A 19140-nucleotide genomic window follows, 5' to 3' on the forward strand; every position below is an offset into this window, starting at 1 on the left:
AGCGAGCAGTGTCCCCCCCCGGCGTGCTCCCCGCGGTGCTCCGGCAGGGGCTCGTCTCCCAGACGCTTCCCGGCTGTGTCCGCCAGGGGAGAGCTCTCCGCTCCTGAAGTCGGGCTGAAGAGGCTGCTTGGGGATTGGCCCGCCCGTGAACAGAGAGAGACAGGAAGACACACGGTGTCATGTTCACAGGCGAAGGGGGTTTGAGGGAACGCTCCTGCTGACTGCCATTTTGGCCTGCACCTACACTAACGCGCACACGCGCACACACGCACACACACACACACACACACACACACACACACACACACACACACGCACGGGGACGGGTTAGAGTGCTACACACACACACACAGGGTTAGTGAGAGAGGGGGGTACGGAGAGAGAGACCGTCATGCTTTCAGATGAAATGACACCTGCTCGTTTCGATCCGTCTTCATTTCGAGAGCGATGGTGTTTTAAACTGATCGATGCTCACCAGCACGCAGTGGGGCTTGTCATGCAAAAACCGTGACGAATTCGCCATCCACGCCTTTGAAAGGCACGCAACGCAGAAGCGGCGCCTAGACGTCCCCTATGAACTGGTGTTCTATGATTTCTGTGTATAGACGCACATGGTGATAATCCCGCCCGTCATATTGACAGGATGGGGCGATTTTACACTTCCGCCACCTGATCTGAGACCCAGCACCCTCGCCAGAGGGTCATGCTTGTACATTAGAAACCGGGTATCCCTCCCAACAACCCCCACAGCCCGGCTCATGGGGTGGTCTTTTCCAGAGCCCGGGAGGGGACCATCGGTAGGAAGAAAAAAAGTGAAATATCGAGGGAACGATTTACACTGCGTGCGCACGAAAAGGCTAAATCGTTCCCTCGTTTTCTCTCAAAATAACGTTTTCTAACTCTGCCCTTCGCAAGGACAGGTGCGGCACTAGCAGTGAAAGAGAGCTGCGGTCCTCACTAGGAAGTTCAAGAGTACAGGAGCTACAGTGCCCTAATAACTCCTCCCCAAACCAGAATAAAACTTCATCAGTTCATCTCTCTCCATTATCCCAATCTACAGCAGTGTCAGACAGTTCGGCTTTATTGCACTGATACAAAGACACAAAGACACAGTAACGCGTTTGATAGTTTTTGATTCTGTATGTTGTAATATGCTTTGATATTTCCTTTTCCTGTGCATTCATTGTGCAGGGAAACTTCAGTGACCGTATGATTTTCCTTGCCGTTGGCTGCAAGTTTTCATACACAGTTTCAATTTCCTCAAGGGCTTTGCTGAGGGGAGCGAGTACACTTTCCCACTGTTCGATAACATAAGCAGGCTCTTGAATAAGGGTTTTGTGAGCCAGTTCTTGCAGAATCTGTTCAGTGTTGTGTGCATTTGGCATTCTTCGGCAGCTGTAGTTGTCCAAGATTTCCAGTAATTCATCTTGGTCAGAACTGTTGAAGTCTCTGCGACAACATTCCAAGGTATAACGGTCAGATTCTGAGACATACTTTACTTTAGAAAATTGTCAACAAGATCACTCTTCACATATCCAAGAGCTGCCTGTTCCAAGATTACAGGAGCAAGCTTGATGGGCAAATACTTCTCTTTCTGCCAACCAAAAGAAATAATTTTACCTATACTCTGCCACTTTTTTTGCCATAGTCATGTCGGAGAAATGGTATCTTGAAAGTGCTGCCTGTTGTACATTGTTCATAGAATTCATGCCAGAATTCAGAGAGGCCATCTCTGAGAACGCCTCCCTCATCATATCCATTCTCATACTGCCCATTTGGTAGTAGAAGCTTTACTTGAATTTCTGATTGAGTATATGAAAGGCGTTCATCAGTGAAATGTTCAATAAGCTCAGATAGTATCTGGCTGCGGTGGACAACAAGGATTTTTTTGTCTGGTTCCCTGAGTTCTTGTGCCAGAGGCAAAGTGTCTTCTAGACTCTGTTCTCCCATCTCAGAGAGGTCTCCATTGAAAATTGTAATGATATTGCTATCCTCCACATTTTCCCCAGTAAACATGGTAGAACTTTGCTGAGCTAAACTGGAATCGTCTGTGACATCTGCAGGATGAAATTGTGCCACGTCATCACTGCCTAAGTTCAAATCATTTCCAGTATTTCCAACATAGATGACATCTAATGTTTCTAATTCCAATGCTGGATCAATCTGTGAGTCTGTAGAGGGAAACTCCTGTGTGTTTTCCTGTGAGGGACCTGCAGTGTTTGATTCTTGCTGTGTCTCCACACCACCACTGTCATGTTTCTTTTTGGTTGACAGATAGAACCTCATGACAGTTAACTTTGAGGCTTCATATAGAGCTCCCACTGTACTGTCCTCATCTAAGGAAACGTCTTGGTCGTTTGTCAGATCCACCTCAAACTCAGAAATATTTCCATGTGCATTCTTTCCATCTGGGAAAAACAAACGTATTGCCTCCGCTATGAGGTCTTTTTTTTCCAGTCCTTTGAAACACTTAACTTTCGTGTTCCACCACCCTTTTTGGTTCTCACCTGGATAAAGCCTCCTTCTCCTTCCTCATACAGCATCCAGCCCAACTCCACTTTCCTTACTTTCCTCTGTGTGTTCACCTCTTGATGAGGAGTGATATTTTCTGGATGCTTACACTTTTTTCTTTTATTCAGTTTTGACTTCAGTCTGTCAAAAAGCTTTGATTTCCTACTGTTGGGCTCTTTTTCGTGTCTCCTACAATATCCCATCACTGCCAATCTGTCTCCATAAGAAGGCAAATAATCCCTCATCTGTTCATCTGTCATTAACATCAGGACACTGGCATCAATCTAAAAATGAAGAGTGTATTATCAATTTTCAGTTTCAAAATACCATACTTAAAGCATCATTTTATGTGGATCAATATGCTGATACTGGTTTAAGGAAAAAGTCCATTCGGGATTGTGGAGGTACTGTATGAAGTGAAAAACTCTACAATACGTGAAAATATCAATATGCTGTACAGTACTGTGCAGAAGTCAGAGACCACCCTTGCATTTATTTAATTTCCAGTTCAAACAGCCATTCAGTGCAAATTATTTAGTTTTTGGTGTCAGAAAATAATGCAAGAAACATATATTTGACAGAAGAGTACACTAAATATAATATCAAATCTATCAGTATTTAATTTGCCCACTCTTTACTTTTGTGCACCCTTCTGGCACTTTAAGTCTTCCATCCGTCCAATCAAACAAGTTACAGCTGTGTCCTCCCAACACAAGTTGATCCCAAAACTGTCACTGACATTATATTAGAACACTTTCCATTAAAAGTGACACTGACATTCAAACAACTACCCAAACACACCATAGCTGCCTTGCACATGTCTTTGTCATGTGCATCTGAAATGGCAAGAGGCGATATTTCTGATGAGATTAGCTATAAAGATAGTTCACTTGCATTAGGAAAATATAAGCCAAAGGAAAATAAGTGAAAAACAAGTTTCCAAAACTGGAGATAAAAATTACTACAATATATAGAGAAAATGGGACTCCTAACAATCGTGCAAGGCCTGGTAGACCACTGAGAACATCACCATCACATAGACAGAAGTTAACGTTTTGATCACTCTTGCATCAGATCTGAAAAAAATCCACAAGTGTTTCTGTCAATACTTCCATTGTAAGAAGACAACACAATGCTATGGGTCTGAAGGGGTGTGTAGCTGTCAAAAAGTCACTATTTGAAAAGGAAATAGACAAAAGAGAAGAAATTTTGCCCTAGAACACCAAAACTGGACACTTGAGATAAGTAAGGTTTTATGGACGATGAGTTACGGAGTGGATTTGGATTTGAACCAGCAGAAGCAGAAAATACAACCAACTTCTAAGACTGAACTTTGGAGGTGTTTACAGGAAGCATGAAAAAATATCCCAGTGGATTTATTTGAAAAACTCAAAGAAAGTCTCCTGTAAATAATGGAAGCTGTAATAAAGGCAAAGGGTGGACACAATAAACAATGAAAGATTTGACATTATATTTAGATGTGGATGCTTTTGTGTAATTTTGTGTTAAATATATGTTTCCTGGAATAATTCCTGACATTGAAAAATAAATCAATTGCACTTAATGACCGTTTTGACTGGAAATTAAATAAGCGAAAGGGTGGTCTCTGACTTTTCACAGTACTGAAAGTGCTGTTAATATCTACAGTAGGTCAGTGGGAGTTAGTTATAATAAACATGAACACATTCATTCTGTTAACTACCTTTTCTTCCTTCATTTTTTCGATAGTGGACTCTGGAATGTCCCTCTCCCTGAGGAAATCGATAAGATCCTCCATCCTGCAATTGTGGCCTAGGAAGCACACATGGGACAGTGGTGCAGCATTGATTAGTTAGGATAGTGTAATTACCTAGCCTCCTGTTTGCCCGGACTCCAACAGTATGCATTATAGTACATTCAGAAGTAGTCAGGACAGGCAACGATGACCAACACTCGCCACACATTTGCATTCACAGGGTGCACATACAGTAGGTCACACCCCAAGGGTATGTGAATGACAAATGTAGAGTAGGCTTTTCAATTTAATCTGACTAGTCACATACAGTATGCATACACAGGCAGCACCTCACTCAACTAATCACTGTCTATAGAACACCCGGTTAGCCTGAGCTCAAAGATACAGATTTGAAACAGTCTAAACTCTGCAGAAAGTTATATCTCCTGAAAGAGGGTTGGTCAATACTAACCTAGTGACTAGTTTTAACCTACTGTACTCTACCTTGTAATCATCTTAAGAGCAGCTAACTTATCAAAAAGTTACAGAAAGCTGAATCAAACCACGGCTGTAAAAACATGTTCTGTAAACCAAAAATTGATATAACTAAGTTACGGAATTGTTACCAAACGTACACGAATGTCTTCATTATGATCACGGCTGTTTTGTGCGTGTCACTTGGTAATTTACAGCCTTAGGAAGCCGAAAAGACCGGATGGAGGGTTTGTAAAAATGAGACCGTTGTGCCTCTCAAAGTCCGGCTCGGGAGACACACGGGCCGCTCCCATGGCAAGACGTTTGCGACAGTTAAATGTCGCCTGATCATGTTTAGTAAACATAAACATGCTTGTGATCCTGGTATGTTTCTGAGAGATACGCAATCACAGAATTGTATCCGAGCAATTAGACGGAGAGATACTGGGGTTTGGCCAAGTACATTATTGGAAGGATATTGAAAATAAATAAGCATATCAAATCTCTTAACGTACAAAGGGGGAGAGTAAACAAAAATAATAAAAGACGTTCCCTTTAATGTATGTCTGTATTGTTACGGGTTTCATTAATTGTATCGAAGCAAATTTATGTTTTGATCGTGAATAGGCGACCCCAGATTGACTCGCGTAGAAGCTCATAGCACCATCCTCGCTCATATGGGTCCAAAGCTGTGTTACTGTGCTGAAACAGCTGCTGGTAAAGTGTTTGCAGGAGCTGCCTTGTACAAACGGACGAAACCCCCACAAGAGTATAGGCCTACTGTTAGTTTTGCCTCATTAATTAGGTCGCACTTGGAAAGGTTAAATCGATCAACCAAAACCATCCAAGTAGCTCTTGCATATGATTTTTTTTTTTTACTTAGCTACGTTAGTCTATGTACAGTTTACGCAGACGTTATTTAAGTCTGTGAATTGTATGAAGGTATCAGTAGAATGTGGCGCTGTACCTGGACTGGATTGTGAACAGTGGATTTCCTATGCCAGATGAGCAACCTACAGTACTTTCATTGCTGGCGCCAGAAGTGACGTCAAAACTGTGAGACTTGAAGTCGCAATTCTGAGATACTAAGTCGCAATTCTGAGTTACTAAGTCGCAATTCTGAGATACTAAGTCGTAATTCTGAGATACTAAGTCGCAATTCTGAGATACTAAGTCGCAATTCTGAGTTACCAAGTCGTAATTCTGAGATACTAAGTCGCAATTCTGAGATACTAAGTCGTAATTCTGAGATACTAAGTCGCAATTCTGAGATACTAAGTCGCAATTCTGAGTTACCAAGTCGTAATTCTGAGATACTAAGTCGCAATTCTGAGATACTAAGTCGTAATTCTGAGATACTAAGTCGGAATTCTGAGATACTAAGTCGCAATTCTGAGATACTAAGTCGTAATTCTGAGATACTAAGTCGGAATTCTGAGATACTAAGTCGCAATTCTGAGATACTAAGTCGGAATTCTGAGATACCATAGCGCGTTTTTTTTTTACTCCCTGGCGGAAACGGGCTTCCATAGTATGCAGAGCCAGGGAGACAGCATCATCCACTGATCTGTTGTTCTTGTAGGCGAACTACAAGGGGTCCAGGGACTCTGTGATGGAGGAGTTGATGTGTGACAACACCAGCTTCTCCAGGCATTTCATCACCACAGATGTTAATGGTGGTGATGAAACACCACCAACATTGTTTTTACCACATTGTAGTCATAGAGACATTTTAGTCAAGCGGTTTAATTTATGTGCATAATAAAATGTATTTCTAAGAGAATTACTGAACAGCTCGAAGTTTGATACTCATTTTGTCAACAGTGTTTTCCCGCGGTACAGCGCTGCGTCACGAAGCGAACAATTTTTAATTGTAGCGCGTTTTGTTCCAATACAGAGGAACTAAAATAAGCGAAATGAAATATATTTATATATTCTACATGCCAAAGTTTCACAAATAATCCCTCAGATAATGATGTTGAATACACAAACTGCCGAAGCGGTGCAGTCATCTCCCGGTGCAGTCTCTCGTGTTTTGGGTTAGTTTATATATATTAAACAGCTGAACACAACAGCAGGAATGAGTTTAACTTCACTTCTTACTAGAACAGCAGGTCTGTCGCCATCTTCTAACCCGCTTGCTCTAGGGAGCGTCTCACAACTACCACACTGACCAGCGCACAAGGGAGTGTGTTAAAACTACCTCTCATGACACAGTCCCTCTGTGGACAGAGAATCGTCCACACGAAATGTCCAAACGGCAGGACAGAACACAAGACTGACACGGAGCCCAAGTTTCTGTCCGTGAAGAAAAAAACTCGCCGCTACCAACAAACTATTGGGCTTCATATGAAGGAAATTAGAGCTTTCACTGGCCCATTACCAAACTTCATTGGGAAATAAAATAAAGAAAAGACTAGAAAGAAGCATCCACTTTTCCCTGGATCACGATCAGAGATCAAATAAAACGTCTCTCACAAACCACCACAGTAAAAATAAACCCCAAACGAACATAAAATACCGAATATAGTCATGTATCCCTGTATTAAAGGGAGCCGGGTATTAGACTGGCTGGAGCTGCTCACAGACACAGCGCTGGTGATAAACTACAACTCCCATAACCACCCTGAGCCACTTCCTGTCTGCGTCACAGTCCCTATTCCGCCTGGCTGTGGTGACGTCACCGGATCCCTCCCCGTTCTGGCAGCTTCACGATCACCGGCGCGCGCAGGAGAGACTCACACGGGATTTCATTTTTAAAAGTTTATTTTCTCAAAAATTAGAAAAAAAAAACACAGCAGGGTTTCCAGAGATATTTACAAGTCAGGAGTACAGCAGGCTGGTAGCGCTTTATCTCGCCCTCTCTCGTACATGTTATTTTCCCCCGTTTAAATGTGTTATAGTAAATAAAACAATTTAAACACAACATCATCTACAATTCCTACTATATTTCTGACCTCATCTCACTGGCCGTCAGTAAACCCGTCTCCCAGTGTGAGCAGTGGACAGAGAGCTGGGAGAGAGTCAGCCTGTGTTCATGAGTCAGTGACGGGTTTAATCTCCACACTGACAGCAGGCAGCAGCTCAAGGTCTTTATCTAAATCCCCAGTATAGAAGACAGGATAGATCTTCTCCCCCTGAGGGAAGACCATGTCAGTGAAAGTGTAGACATGAGCTCTGGACTCCACTGTGTAAAAGGAGACCTTCCTCTCCTCAATATCCACACACACCCCCAGCTTCCTGGGCTGCAGACTGAGGGGGAGACGGGTCACACGGGCAGTGAGAGCAGAGAAACCAGACCGGTGAGACTCCAGACACCAGTAACCCTGCTGGGGAGAGAAGCTGAACCTCCCTTTCCTCTTTGCAGACTCTCTGGTCACTCCTATTGTCCAGTATCGATTCACCTCCACCTCCCAGTAGTGTCTCCCTGAGGTGAAGGCCTCCCTGCTCACGACACAGTAATTCCAGGAATAAAATCTGTGAGGATTGTCAGAGAGACTCTTCCTCTCTCCCAGTCTCACTCTCTTCCCATCCTCAGACAGGCTGAGCCCACAGTGAGCTGTATCAGGGTCCAGAGTCACAGCAGCTGGGGAATAAAACACAAACATCACAACAGGCTCTTGCCGATCACAGTCCAACTCAACTCCATCAGACTGTGAAATGTCTTTGTCCCCAAACACACCGAGAGAGAAACACCAGTCAATTACTAATGACTGCTCTTCCCTTCCAGAGAAACGACATCTTCTTCACTGTTTCACTAGTGTTACACATGGGAGTGATCCCCAATATCCTCTAAATACAAACATGTCATGTTTCATCTTGTTTCGATGAAACTTTATTTTCTTAAACGACATTAATAATAAACACAGGACCGACCGGACTGCAGGAGAAACTACAGCCCGACCACTCGCTTTCAAACACTTCAAACCCACCACAGCGACCTGTATACTGTAAGACACTGGACAGCCTGTCTGTTAAACCGGTTTATTTCAAATCCGAGTTCAGCAGCTCGTTCATCTTCTCTGAGACCATTTTCCTGACGACGCAGAATAAAAAAGTGCTGAATTCAAAGACTGTGTAATGCAAGTTTTTACAGAAAAAATATAATGGAAAAAGCAAAACCTTGTTCAGATATAAGAAAGCCTTCCCACTTACTTTGAAAATGCGAAGAAATATCCAAAGTGTTCAATTTAAAGCAGAAATAACACATCCAGAAATCCGGAGAGAAAGACGAGAGAAACAGAGGCGCTCATACTGACTTCAGACTGTTCGCGCTCACTGTCCGCCTCTCTGATTGGGCACACCAGCTGTCAATCAGTGAGCTCTGACCACTGAGAGACGGGGGCGGGGCTTATACATGCCCAGAGCGAATGGGGGTTTTCATCGATTCAATTCAAGAAGCTTTTTTCGCATGACTAATGAATATTGACTTAATACTCTCCTCATACTTAATACTTCAGTGTAAACTCTTAATATTTAATACTGAGTAAATACTCCCCTTTGCCTGTCTGCCTGTCAATCTAGTGAAGATCAAAGATATTCTTATCAGCTCTTGTTTTCTGACTCCTGGAGCCTAGAAAGGCTGACACAGTCACCTACATGAATTTATAAAAACACCAGCAGCCATATCACTCTGCAACTCACAACTGGCAGCCCACTGCAGCTCAGCAGGTGTGAGCCCGGTCAGTACCTGGATGGGAGACTTCCTGGAAAAAACTAAGGCTGCTGCTGGAAGAGGTGTGAGTGGGGCCAACAGGGGGTGCTCACCCTGCAGTCTATGTGGGTCCTAATTCCCCAGTATAGCGATGGGGACATGATACTGTAAACAGGCGCTGTCCTGTGGATGAGACTTAAACCCCAGGTCCTGTGTGGTCATTAAAAATCCCAGGGTGTTTCTTGAAAAGAGAAGGGGTGTAACCCTGGTGTCCTGGCCAAACTTCTGCCTGGCTTTTACCCATCATGGCCTCCTAATAACCCCCCTCTCTGAACTGGCTTCATCACTCTGCTCTCCTTCCCAATGAGAGCTGGTGTGTGGGGAGTGTTCTGGCACACTATGGCTGCAGTCGCATCATCCAGGTGGGGCTACACACTGGTGGTGGTGGAGGGGAGTCCCCATTACCTGTAAAGTGCTATATAAGTGTAAGCAATTATTATTAATACCTGAATTCATTTCTGGGCTCAGAGCGCCTTTATTTCAGTGATGAGAGAGGTCGCCCTCTTCTGGACACTGCAACTCTGAAGCCATCGTGACAACATCTTAAACTGATATTTCACACTTATTCTGTGTCAAACACTGACTTACTCCACAGGAGAGTCTATCAGTCTGGAAACACAGACACCCTCTAGATCACTCCTGTTTGAAACGAGGTCCCCAATATCGCAGGCAAACACCCCAATACACACTCACTCTGGTGGGACTAGTGAAATAATATTGACACTCCAGTGTCATTCTTAGTGAAACACACCACTGGGTCTCTTAATGACCAGGACCATGTGAGAACACCAGCTGGGCTGAAGAGAAAGACCCCGAAGTTATTACCCCTGGCCAGTAAGAGGAGCCCTACAGCCCCAGTAAATACCCCTCTTAAACTAACCATGAGCACCTGACTCTGATGAGCACCTGACCAACAATAAAGACATTTTTATTTTGGCAGGATATCAAGAACAAATGATGTTGGGTTTTCCTATCGCTCTGTTTGTTCAGACAGATCAAGTCCTGACTGTTTCTTCCTGCTGACCCATCAGCCTGGTTGACATGTGAAGAGAAGCAGCCATTTCTCAGACAAGAGAGAGGCCTACAGGCCCCAGAGGAGCCCCTGTACCAGAGTCACACTGCTGCCTCTCACAAGAGGCTGTGTGTCTGTGAAGCTGCAGGGAAAGAGCACTGTCATCATACCATCATTATTGTGAGACTGGCTGTGCTCCTGAATATTCCAGTTATTCACAAATCCAGGGTCTCAGACTCTGACACATTCTGACAGATGGAGAATGGCAAAGGGCTGTGGCAAGACGGACTTCCCAAGGAATTCTACACCTGCTTCTGGGACACCCCAGTGGCAGACCTGGTGGAGGTGGAACAAGAGCTGTTCCATCAGCAAAAAGCTTGGACACAGGATGAGGGAAGGTGTCATCTCTCAGCACTTCAGGAGGGGTTCAAAAGATGCTCTGCATGGACATCAAGATCGTGTCCAAGCTACTGGCCATTAGACTGAGGACCGCCCTGCCCCACTTCATCAACAGTGACCAGACATGTGGGGTGGGAGGGTGATAAGTCAGCTGGAACCTCCAGCTCACCAGATATGCCATCACCTGGGCCGAGGACCAGAACGTGCCCATGATGGGGGTGAGCCTGGACCAGGAGAAAGCCTGGAGAGAGCTGGAGCACTTCAGATTCTGAGAAAGTTTCAGCTGCTGGACAGAGATACTGTACTCTGAAGTAAGCAGTAGGGTCAACATGAACAGACATCTTTGAGATTTAATCCCCCAGGAATCTGGAGTAGGACAAGGGTGTCCTCATTCACCTCTTCTCTATGTTCTCATTACAGAGCTGTAGGCAGAGGCACAGGGGAAGTCCTCAAGATCTCCCAGTACACATGACGCTGTTCCTGATTTCAGACAGGGGGTTGCAGAGTGGGCTGCAGGTTAGGGAGCAGTACTGCAGAGCCTCAGACTTGAGGCTAATAAACAGAAAGAGCAAGGGCAAGCTCTTTGGACCCTGGAGGGACAGGAACATGCTGCCAGAAGGTCTCAAGCTTTGCATGGAGCCCCTAATGATACTGGTGGTTTCATTCCAGAGCCAGGACAACAAGAACATAAACTGGACAGAGAGGACCGTCAAGGTCAACGTGTAACTGGGCCTGTGGAAGACTCGCACGCTGACTCTCATGGGGAAAGTGAGGGTGGTGAAGGCAGACACCCTGCTGGCTTTAGCTGACCTGGTCGTGAATGAAGCATCAGATCCGGTGTCATGCCCTCTGCAGCCAAAGGGCGCTCCTACTCTGTCCTGTCCCCAGTTCCTTGTGCTTTGCTGTCCTTCCGGAGTCTCTGTGTCTGGGGATATATATGTCCAGGTCTCTCATTCCCCTTCGCTCATCATTGACGTTCGGATGTCCTGAGACCCGCCCAGCACCAGGTCGCCCCAGGTCCGCTGCCTGAGGACATTGGTTTCTATACGACTCCTGAACAGCTGAGCCCAGGCTAACCCCTGTTCCACCACTACGCATAGGGTCTTTTTCACTCTCCTGCCTCTCCACGATTTGTCCCTTCCGACATCCATGACAGAATGCTGAGCCTCCTACTGACCCTGCGAGCGGCGCTTTTTTGTTTTTCCGCAGTTTTTTTTCCTCTGGGCTTTTTTTTTCCCTCAGCTCTCCTATTCTAATCGCGAGATTCTTTTTCCGACTCCTGTGCCTGTGAGCAGGCCGTGTGCCTGGCTTTCCTCGGGTTGTCCACTCCGATATCAGTGATAGAATGTTGAATGTGCCTATTGCCCAGTCTGTGGTATTTTACCTGGGTTTTTGTCCTTTTGTTTGTTTCTGCCTGGTGTTTTGCTTTTTTCACTTCCTGGTTTCCCCTTCTCTCTGGTCCCCCTGTCCCCTGTGTTGTAGAACTCTTGGTTCCTATCTGTTTATTGTGGTTTGTTACCCTGGTCTCCCAGGTTTATTTCTGTCGTTGTTTGTGCTTGTTTACTTGTCTTTTTTTGTTTTATGTCTCTGGAGCACTACCCCAGCCCCCCCTTCCGCTACCCAATAAAGGTTTCTACCCTGGAGGAGGGGGTAGCTCTCAGCCGTGGACTCCCGGAGGTTTCCTTTCAGTTAAATGAGGTTTTCCCTCCCCCCAGTGCTGTGCAGCTCGCTTATTTGTATGGGCGTCAGGAGCCGCCCATGAAGGGGAGGGGGTACTGTCATGGCCTCTGCAGCCAGAGGGAGCTCCTACTCTGTCCTGTCCCTAGTTTCCTGTGCTTTGCTATCATTCTAGTGTCTCTCTCTCTGGGAATATATATTTCCGGGTCTCTCATTCCCCTTCGCTCACCATTGACGTTCGGATGTCCTGAGACCCGCCTAGCACCAGGTCGCCCCACGTCCGCTGCCTGAGAGCTTTGGTTTCTATATGTCTCCTGAACTGCTGAACTGTTTCATCAGAGCACTGGACAGGACTGAGAGCTGAAGAAAACCCAGAAAAATCTGTTCTTTAGTGCTCCTTTTGAGAAATGGACAATCACAGTTTCAAAGCCAGGACAGCAGCCAGTGGTTACACCCAGGAGGCTTGGAGGGGCTCTTATTGTGTGAACCAGCCTCACTGACCACTTGCAAAATAGAATGATTGATAATGGACAATCACTCTTTTTGAGACGATTTAAATTCTGTAGAAGAGTTGTTGTCAGAATAGTATTCTCTGTAAGCACTGTGCACTGCACATTGATGTAATAAAGTGCATTTTCTTAAATAAACTACACCCACTAGAACTTCTGTGTCCATCTGTGTGTTTGACACAGTGTGTCTCTGATCCACACAGAGTGACTGTCTGCAAGCTTGACTTTCTGAATTCAGACGTGTATCAGCATGTATCAGAGTGTGAATCAGTGTGTGTGTCAGAGTGTGTATCAGTTTCTGTATCACTGTTCCTGCTGTGTGTTTGAGCTCCAGGTATATTTCAGAGGGGAACTGTTGTGAAAACAGACTCACAGTGGAAAAGCTGTGCTATGGACCAGGGCTCTGGAGTCAGCAGACTGTAGACTTCAGTCACTGGGGAGACACACAGAGAAATGTCTCATCAGGGCTGCAGTAACAGAGTATCAGGAATAACATGTTCTACTGGACTGGGACTGTAGCCCCTATTAAAACGTTCCTGTTAAACTATATACAGCACAATATAACAACACACTTACTGTCATAAAGATTTGTGAGACTGGAGATTTTAAGATATTTCACCTAGAATTTGAATCATTGACTGATAAGCTGCTCTGATAAATACAGTCACTGCACAAAAAATCCATTGACAATATAAGAGAAAAACAGGAAATATATAAGCTGTCCAGAAAGACATCAGTGTGTTTCTCTACTAACCTTTAATGGAAATCTTTATTGATTCCTTCTTGCAGAGATCCTCCAGTCGCTCTTTCAGTCCAGAGACGGCTCTCCTCACTGCCTCAGGAGAGAAGTGTGGACTGACAGGGATGCTGGGTGAGTCTCCAGCTCCAGGAGGGACACAGACAGACTGGAAATCCTGCAGCAGGGAAGAGAAAGAGGAGTTTCCAATCAAACACAACACACATTCCTGGGGAGAAGCCAGGAGCAGTCTGTGTGAGAGATACCCTTCTGTACTGCAGAGTCACAGAGCAGTGATGTTACCTGGAGGAAATGGATGTGATCCTCTGTGTGTGAGAGCTGGTTCAGCTCAGAGTCTCTCCTTTTCAGCTCAGCGATCTCCTTCTCCAGTCGCTCTAGAAGTCCTTCAGCCTGACTCACTGCAGCCCTCTTTTGAGCTCTGATCAGCTCTGTGACCTCAGAGCGTGTTCTCTCAATGGAGCGGATCAGCTCAGTAAAGATCCTGTCAGTGTCCTGTACTGCTGTGCGTGCAGACCTCTGAGGGAGGAGACACACAGTGGATTATTGCACAGGAAAACACTCAAAATACATTATGCTGTATGCTCTGTTTCCAAAGGGTACTGTCCAGTGTCCAGCAGTGCAAATGTGTGTCTGTGTGTCCACTCCTCTGATGAATACCCACTCTGAGTGACTCCACAGCCTGTCTCAGCTCCTGCAGCTTCTTCTCTCTCTCCTGGAGTCTCTGCTGGGTTTGTGTCTGTGTCTCCCCCAGCTGCTTCTGTGGAGAAACAGAGACACTTAGGACATTTCTTCTGTAAGAGAATCACATCACAGAGACACCCCTTAGAGTCACCCTGGGAAATCCACACTCTGTATCCTTGATGTCTTATCCACACGAGATGTGTTTCCTGGTCCTGTCTGACATGCTCCTGTTTCATGTCTAATCTACACCGGCAGCGTGTGTAGACCAGTAGACACCTGACACCTGGGTCTGCACATCTGTATGTGAGGTGAAATGTAAAAAGAAGACAATTGTGTTTCAAATGATATATAAAACATCATCTAGAGATAGTTCAGGTGGGGAGCTGCGTCAGCATGCGTAGGCTGCAAAGGAACAAGCAATAGGTTTATTCCATACTGAAAAAAAAGAAGAAAGAAAACACAACGTTTCGGCCATGGAGCCTTCTCACACCTGAAGAAGAATAAACCAATTATTTTTTCCTTCATAATCTAGAGTTTTCAGATTTCATTCATCTCAATATACACTAGTGTCCTGACTGCTCTCGGCATCTCAAAACAGAGGACTACAGCAGTGCTGATGAGCCTTGTTGCCACTAGTTTCTCTGAGTGGTCAGAGGAGACCCTGTGGCTTTATATAAGAAATGAATCCTTGAGCACTGATGTGGTACCAGTGGCTTCACAGCTGCTGCTGTTACCCCTGTGTGAGAAAGAGAATCATGGCTCTGGACAGCCTGAACAACTTTCACCATCTCTCCAACTTTCATACCCTTTCATTACCTTTTCATGCAGAAAGTTACAGTGTGCTGTTAGATTTCAGTTAAATAATCCTCTTTGAACTCCAATATGGTTTCAGAAAACCTCACAGCACAGAAAGTCCCCTGGTCAAAGTCACTAACGATCTTCTAACGGCTTCTGATTCTCGTTCTCTTTCTGTCCTCATTCTTACTGAGCTCAGTGCTGCTTTCGACACTGTCAGCCATGACCTCTCACTTTCTTGTCTTGAGACTGTGTTTGGAGTTTCTGACACTGCTCTTCAATGGTTCCAGTCTTACCTCACTGATCACTTTCACTCTGTCTCTCTCGCCGATTGTAGCTCTGAAATTGGATTCATTAAGTCTGGTCTTCCTCAGGGGTTGACACTGGGCTCCCTACCCTTCAGCATGTATGAGTTCTGATGATACTCAAATCAGCAGTACAGTCTGTCCATACTAATCTGACACTGACATCTCTCTGCTCTAATTGCTTCTCTGACATAAACACATGGATGACTCACAATTTCCTTCATTTAAACTGCTACAAGACAGAAGTCATGCTTCTTGGCACACCAATGCAGTATCCTTATCTGTGGATGACACTGTACTGGAGTCACAGTCAAAATTGAAGAACGTGGGGGTGATATCTGATCTAGGCTTGACATGTGCAACAAATTGTCAAAACATCATTCTTCCATACCAGAAATAATGCCAGGCTGCGTCCTATGTTATATCTAATTGTTGCTGAAAAGCTGGTCATCTTTACTCATATTGACTACAGTAACACTCCACTCGCTGGGGTATCTAAACCCACACTGAACAAACTTCAGTATGTCCAGAATATGACAGCCAGAATTCTGACCAGGTCTAGTGCAAGTGATCACATTACTCCTGTCCTGAAGTCCCTGCACTGGCTTCCTATCAGGTTTCATGTTGACTCATGATCCCCTAAAAGTCTCTGCATGGCTCGACACCTCAGTACCTGTCAGAGTTACTATCATCCTACTCCCCACCTCACAACCTTCACTCTTCTAATTCTGGTCTCCTGTCTGTCCCCCAAGCCAGCACTCTGGGTGACAGGGCTTCTCCTGCTGCAGCCCAGAGCACTGGAATTCTATCCCTGTGGATATCATAGAGTCACCTTCCCTGAGCTCTTTCGAATCCAGACTCACAATCTTCTGTTTCAGAAGGGTTTTAATTTAACTGGGTCTGTTTCTGCTTCTTTGCTTTTATACTGTTTTCCAAAACCCCCTTCTACCTTCTACCTTTTGTGTTCTGTAAAGTGCTTTGAGAAGCCATTTTAAATCTATCAGATAAAAATAGAGTTTATTATTATAAATAATAATACTTTTGTGCTTAAATTAAAGCAGGACTTCATTAATGAGGGTGCAGTCTGTTCTAGAGGTGATGATTATGCTGTGCATTAATGAGGGTGCAATCTGTTCTAGAGGTGTTGAGTGTGTTGTGCATTAATGAGGGTGCAGTCTGTTCTAGAGGTGTTGAGTGTGTTGTGCATTAATGAGGGTGCAGTCTGTTCTCGAGGTGTTGAGTGTGTTGTGCATTAATGAGGGTGCAGTCTTTTCTAGAGGTGTTGAGTGTGCTGTGCATTAATGAGGGTGCAATCTGTTCTAGAGGTGTTGAGTGTGTTGTGCATTAATGAGGGTGCAGTCTGTTCTAGAGGTGTTGAGTATGCTGTGCATTATTGAGGGTGTAGTCTGTTCTAGAAGTGTTGAGTGTGCTGTGCATTAATGAGGGTGCAGTCTGTTCTAGAGGTGTTGAGTGTGTTGTGCATTAATGAGGGTGCAGTCTGTTCTAGAGGTGTTGAGTGTGTTGTGCATTAATGAGGGTGCAGTCTGTTCTAGAAGTGTTGAGTGTGCTGTGCATTAATGAGGGTGCAGTCTGTTCTAGAGGTGTTGAGTGTGTTGTGCATTAATGAGGGTGCAGTCTGTTCTAGAAGTGTTGAGTGTGCTGTGTGGAGTTGTACAGATTCACTGGTGCTTCATGAGGACAGTAAAGAGGGAAACAGGGAAGGAGAGGAGGAAGAGATAATGAACAACAGACAGAAGAACAGGAGACACTTCAGAGACACAACAGTGTGGATCACAGATGAGTACATGAGCAGGACTCAGCAGTGGAGATCGAGCATTACAGATACAGTAAATACAGTCCAGAGATCACTTAAAGCCCCCAAATATCCTAAATATCCTTTTTATATTTTGTACTAGACACTTTATGAACAGACACAAAGTCCTCACCTGTTTCTCAGTCCTTCCTGATGCAGCTGAGACAGTATCATGGCCTCTGTGTTCATCCATTACACAAAGATAACAAACACACTTCTGGTCAGTACGGCAATAGACCTCCAGCAGTTTGTCATGAGTGGAGCAGATCTTCTCCTGCAGTTGTCCTGTGGCCTCAACCATCTTGTGTCTCTTGAAAGCAGGAGATTCATAGTGAGGCTGGAGATGAGTCTGACAGTAAGAGGCCAGACACACCAGACAGGATTTCACAGCTCCCCTCTTTCTCCCAGTGCAGACATCACACAGCACATCTCCAGGGCCAGCAGGACTGTGAGCAGGAGTCTCCTTCAGTTTCTCCACCACTTCAGCCAGGATGGTGTTTCTGTGAAGATCAGGTCTTGGGGTGAAGGTCTGTCTGCACTGGGGGCAGCTGTAGATCCCAGTCTGATCTTCCTGATCCCAGCAGTTCTTAATACAGCCCATACAGTAACTGTGTCCACAGAGCAGAGTCACTGGATCCTTCAGCAAATCCAGACACACCGAGCAGCTGAACTGGTCCTGAGAAAATGGAAAAGTGCCTTCTGCCATTTTTCTGACAAGTAGATACTGCACAGAGAGGAGCAGTAGAGAAGGAGCTGCAGTGAGGCTGTTTCTAGTGAAACGAAACTGATCTCTGAGTTTCACTTCCTGGATCTGCACAGAGCTGCAGGGGTGTGATTATTAGGGGGTGTGGTTGTTAGGGGTGTGATTAGGGTTGTCAGGGGGTGTGGTTTAGAACTGCAGTTATGAAATGGCTTTGGTGGTTGTTGTTTGGGGAAGGTGTGGGGTTGTAAGAGAAGTTACTTACTGTGTCATTTTGGACTCAGCCTGACAGAGAGAAGTTTTTTTAATAAACGTCGATGTCAGTAGCTGCTCAGGTGAAGTCAATCCAGTTGTTTGTGTTCCCAATAATCAAAACAATAAAATACTAACTCGCTCACACAGCATGAGAAGATCAGAGCATGATGGTGACAGACAAGAGGAGGCCAGCTGGCCCATCCAGCTGTTTAATCTTTGGGAGTTATTTGGCTCCAGGATCTCCTCCAGCTGTGTTGTGAGAGAGGGGTGTCACAGCTCCACATGGTGCAGAGGATTTCACTGTCCGGGTGTGAGCTCTTACTGCGAGCAGTCCAGCCTGCTGTGTCTCTCTCTCCAGGCCAGTGAGCCCAGCCTGCTGTCTGGCTCTGCCCTGCAGCGTGTGGGCCAGCAGGGTACGTCCAGGGCTTCGTGCTTCACCTGCGCAGTGACCCCCCTGTGAGCCACACAGACCTGCGGAGCGCTGCAGAGAGTCACGAGCCCATCTCTCCCCCGAGAGACGCTAGAGGAGCAGATGGACAGGGCAGTGTCATGTGGGTGTGATTGTGATCTCCATCCACCCAGCGCAACAGCGAGCCCCTGATCTCTGTGTGCAGCAGCTCTCCTTCCGTCCACAGGGACTGACAACACCCCGCGTGTCAGATAATTACTAGAAACTCATTAGTCCGACCATCTCATCTCATGTTACTTTAAGGGGTTGTGGAACCTGTTTCACACTCCCACCACTGTTTGTGTAAAGCAGTACTCCTGTGCTGTGATGGAAACCCACTTTCTTGTCAACACCTCTGAGAAGTTAATCAGTCTGG

At 45.4% G+C, this 19140-nt stretch overlaps 1 protein-coding gene and 1 pseudogene across 2 annotated transcripts; both read right to left on the minus strand.

The window, feature by feature from the left end:
- Positions 1-1357: 1357 nt before the first annotated feature.
- On the minus strand, positions 1358-7015 carry LOC148659624 (uncharacterized; annotated as a pseudogene). The gene is made up of 3 exons (XR_015939303.1): positions 6803-7015; positions 4214-4302; positions 1358-2795 (listed from the first exon to the last, which is right to left on the minus strand). The product of XR_015939303.1 is annotated as an uncharacterized LOC148659624 (transcript).
- A 432-nt stretch (positions 7016-7447) lies between these two features.
- On the minus strand, positions 7448-18082 carry LOC148659625 (E3 ubiquitin-protein ligase TRIM39-like). Its single transcript, XM_088633864.1, has 6 exons — positions 17495-18082; positions 14429-14524; positions 14050-14283; positions 13765-13924; positions 13384-13443; positions 7448-8285 (listed from the first exon to the last, which is right to left on the minus strand). The coding sequence occupies exons 1-6, from the start codon at positions 18065-18067 to the stop codon at positions 7735-7737; spliced, it is 1674 nt and encodes a 557-aa protein (XP_088489990.1). The 5' UTR covers positions 18068-18082; the 3' UTR covers positions 7448-7734.
- Between the last annotated feature and the right edge of the window lie 1058 nt (positions 18083-19140).

Source organism: Lepisosteus platostomus, chromosome 6, assembly GCF_059453375.1.
Source record: "Lepisosteus platostomus isolate fLepPlt1 chromosome 6, fLepPlt1.hap1, whole genome shotgun sequence".
Taxonomy (NCBI): domain Eukaryota; kingdom Metazoa; phylum Chordata; class Actinopteri; order Semionotiformes; family Lepisosteidae; genus Lepisosteus; species Lepisosteus platostomus.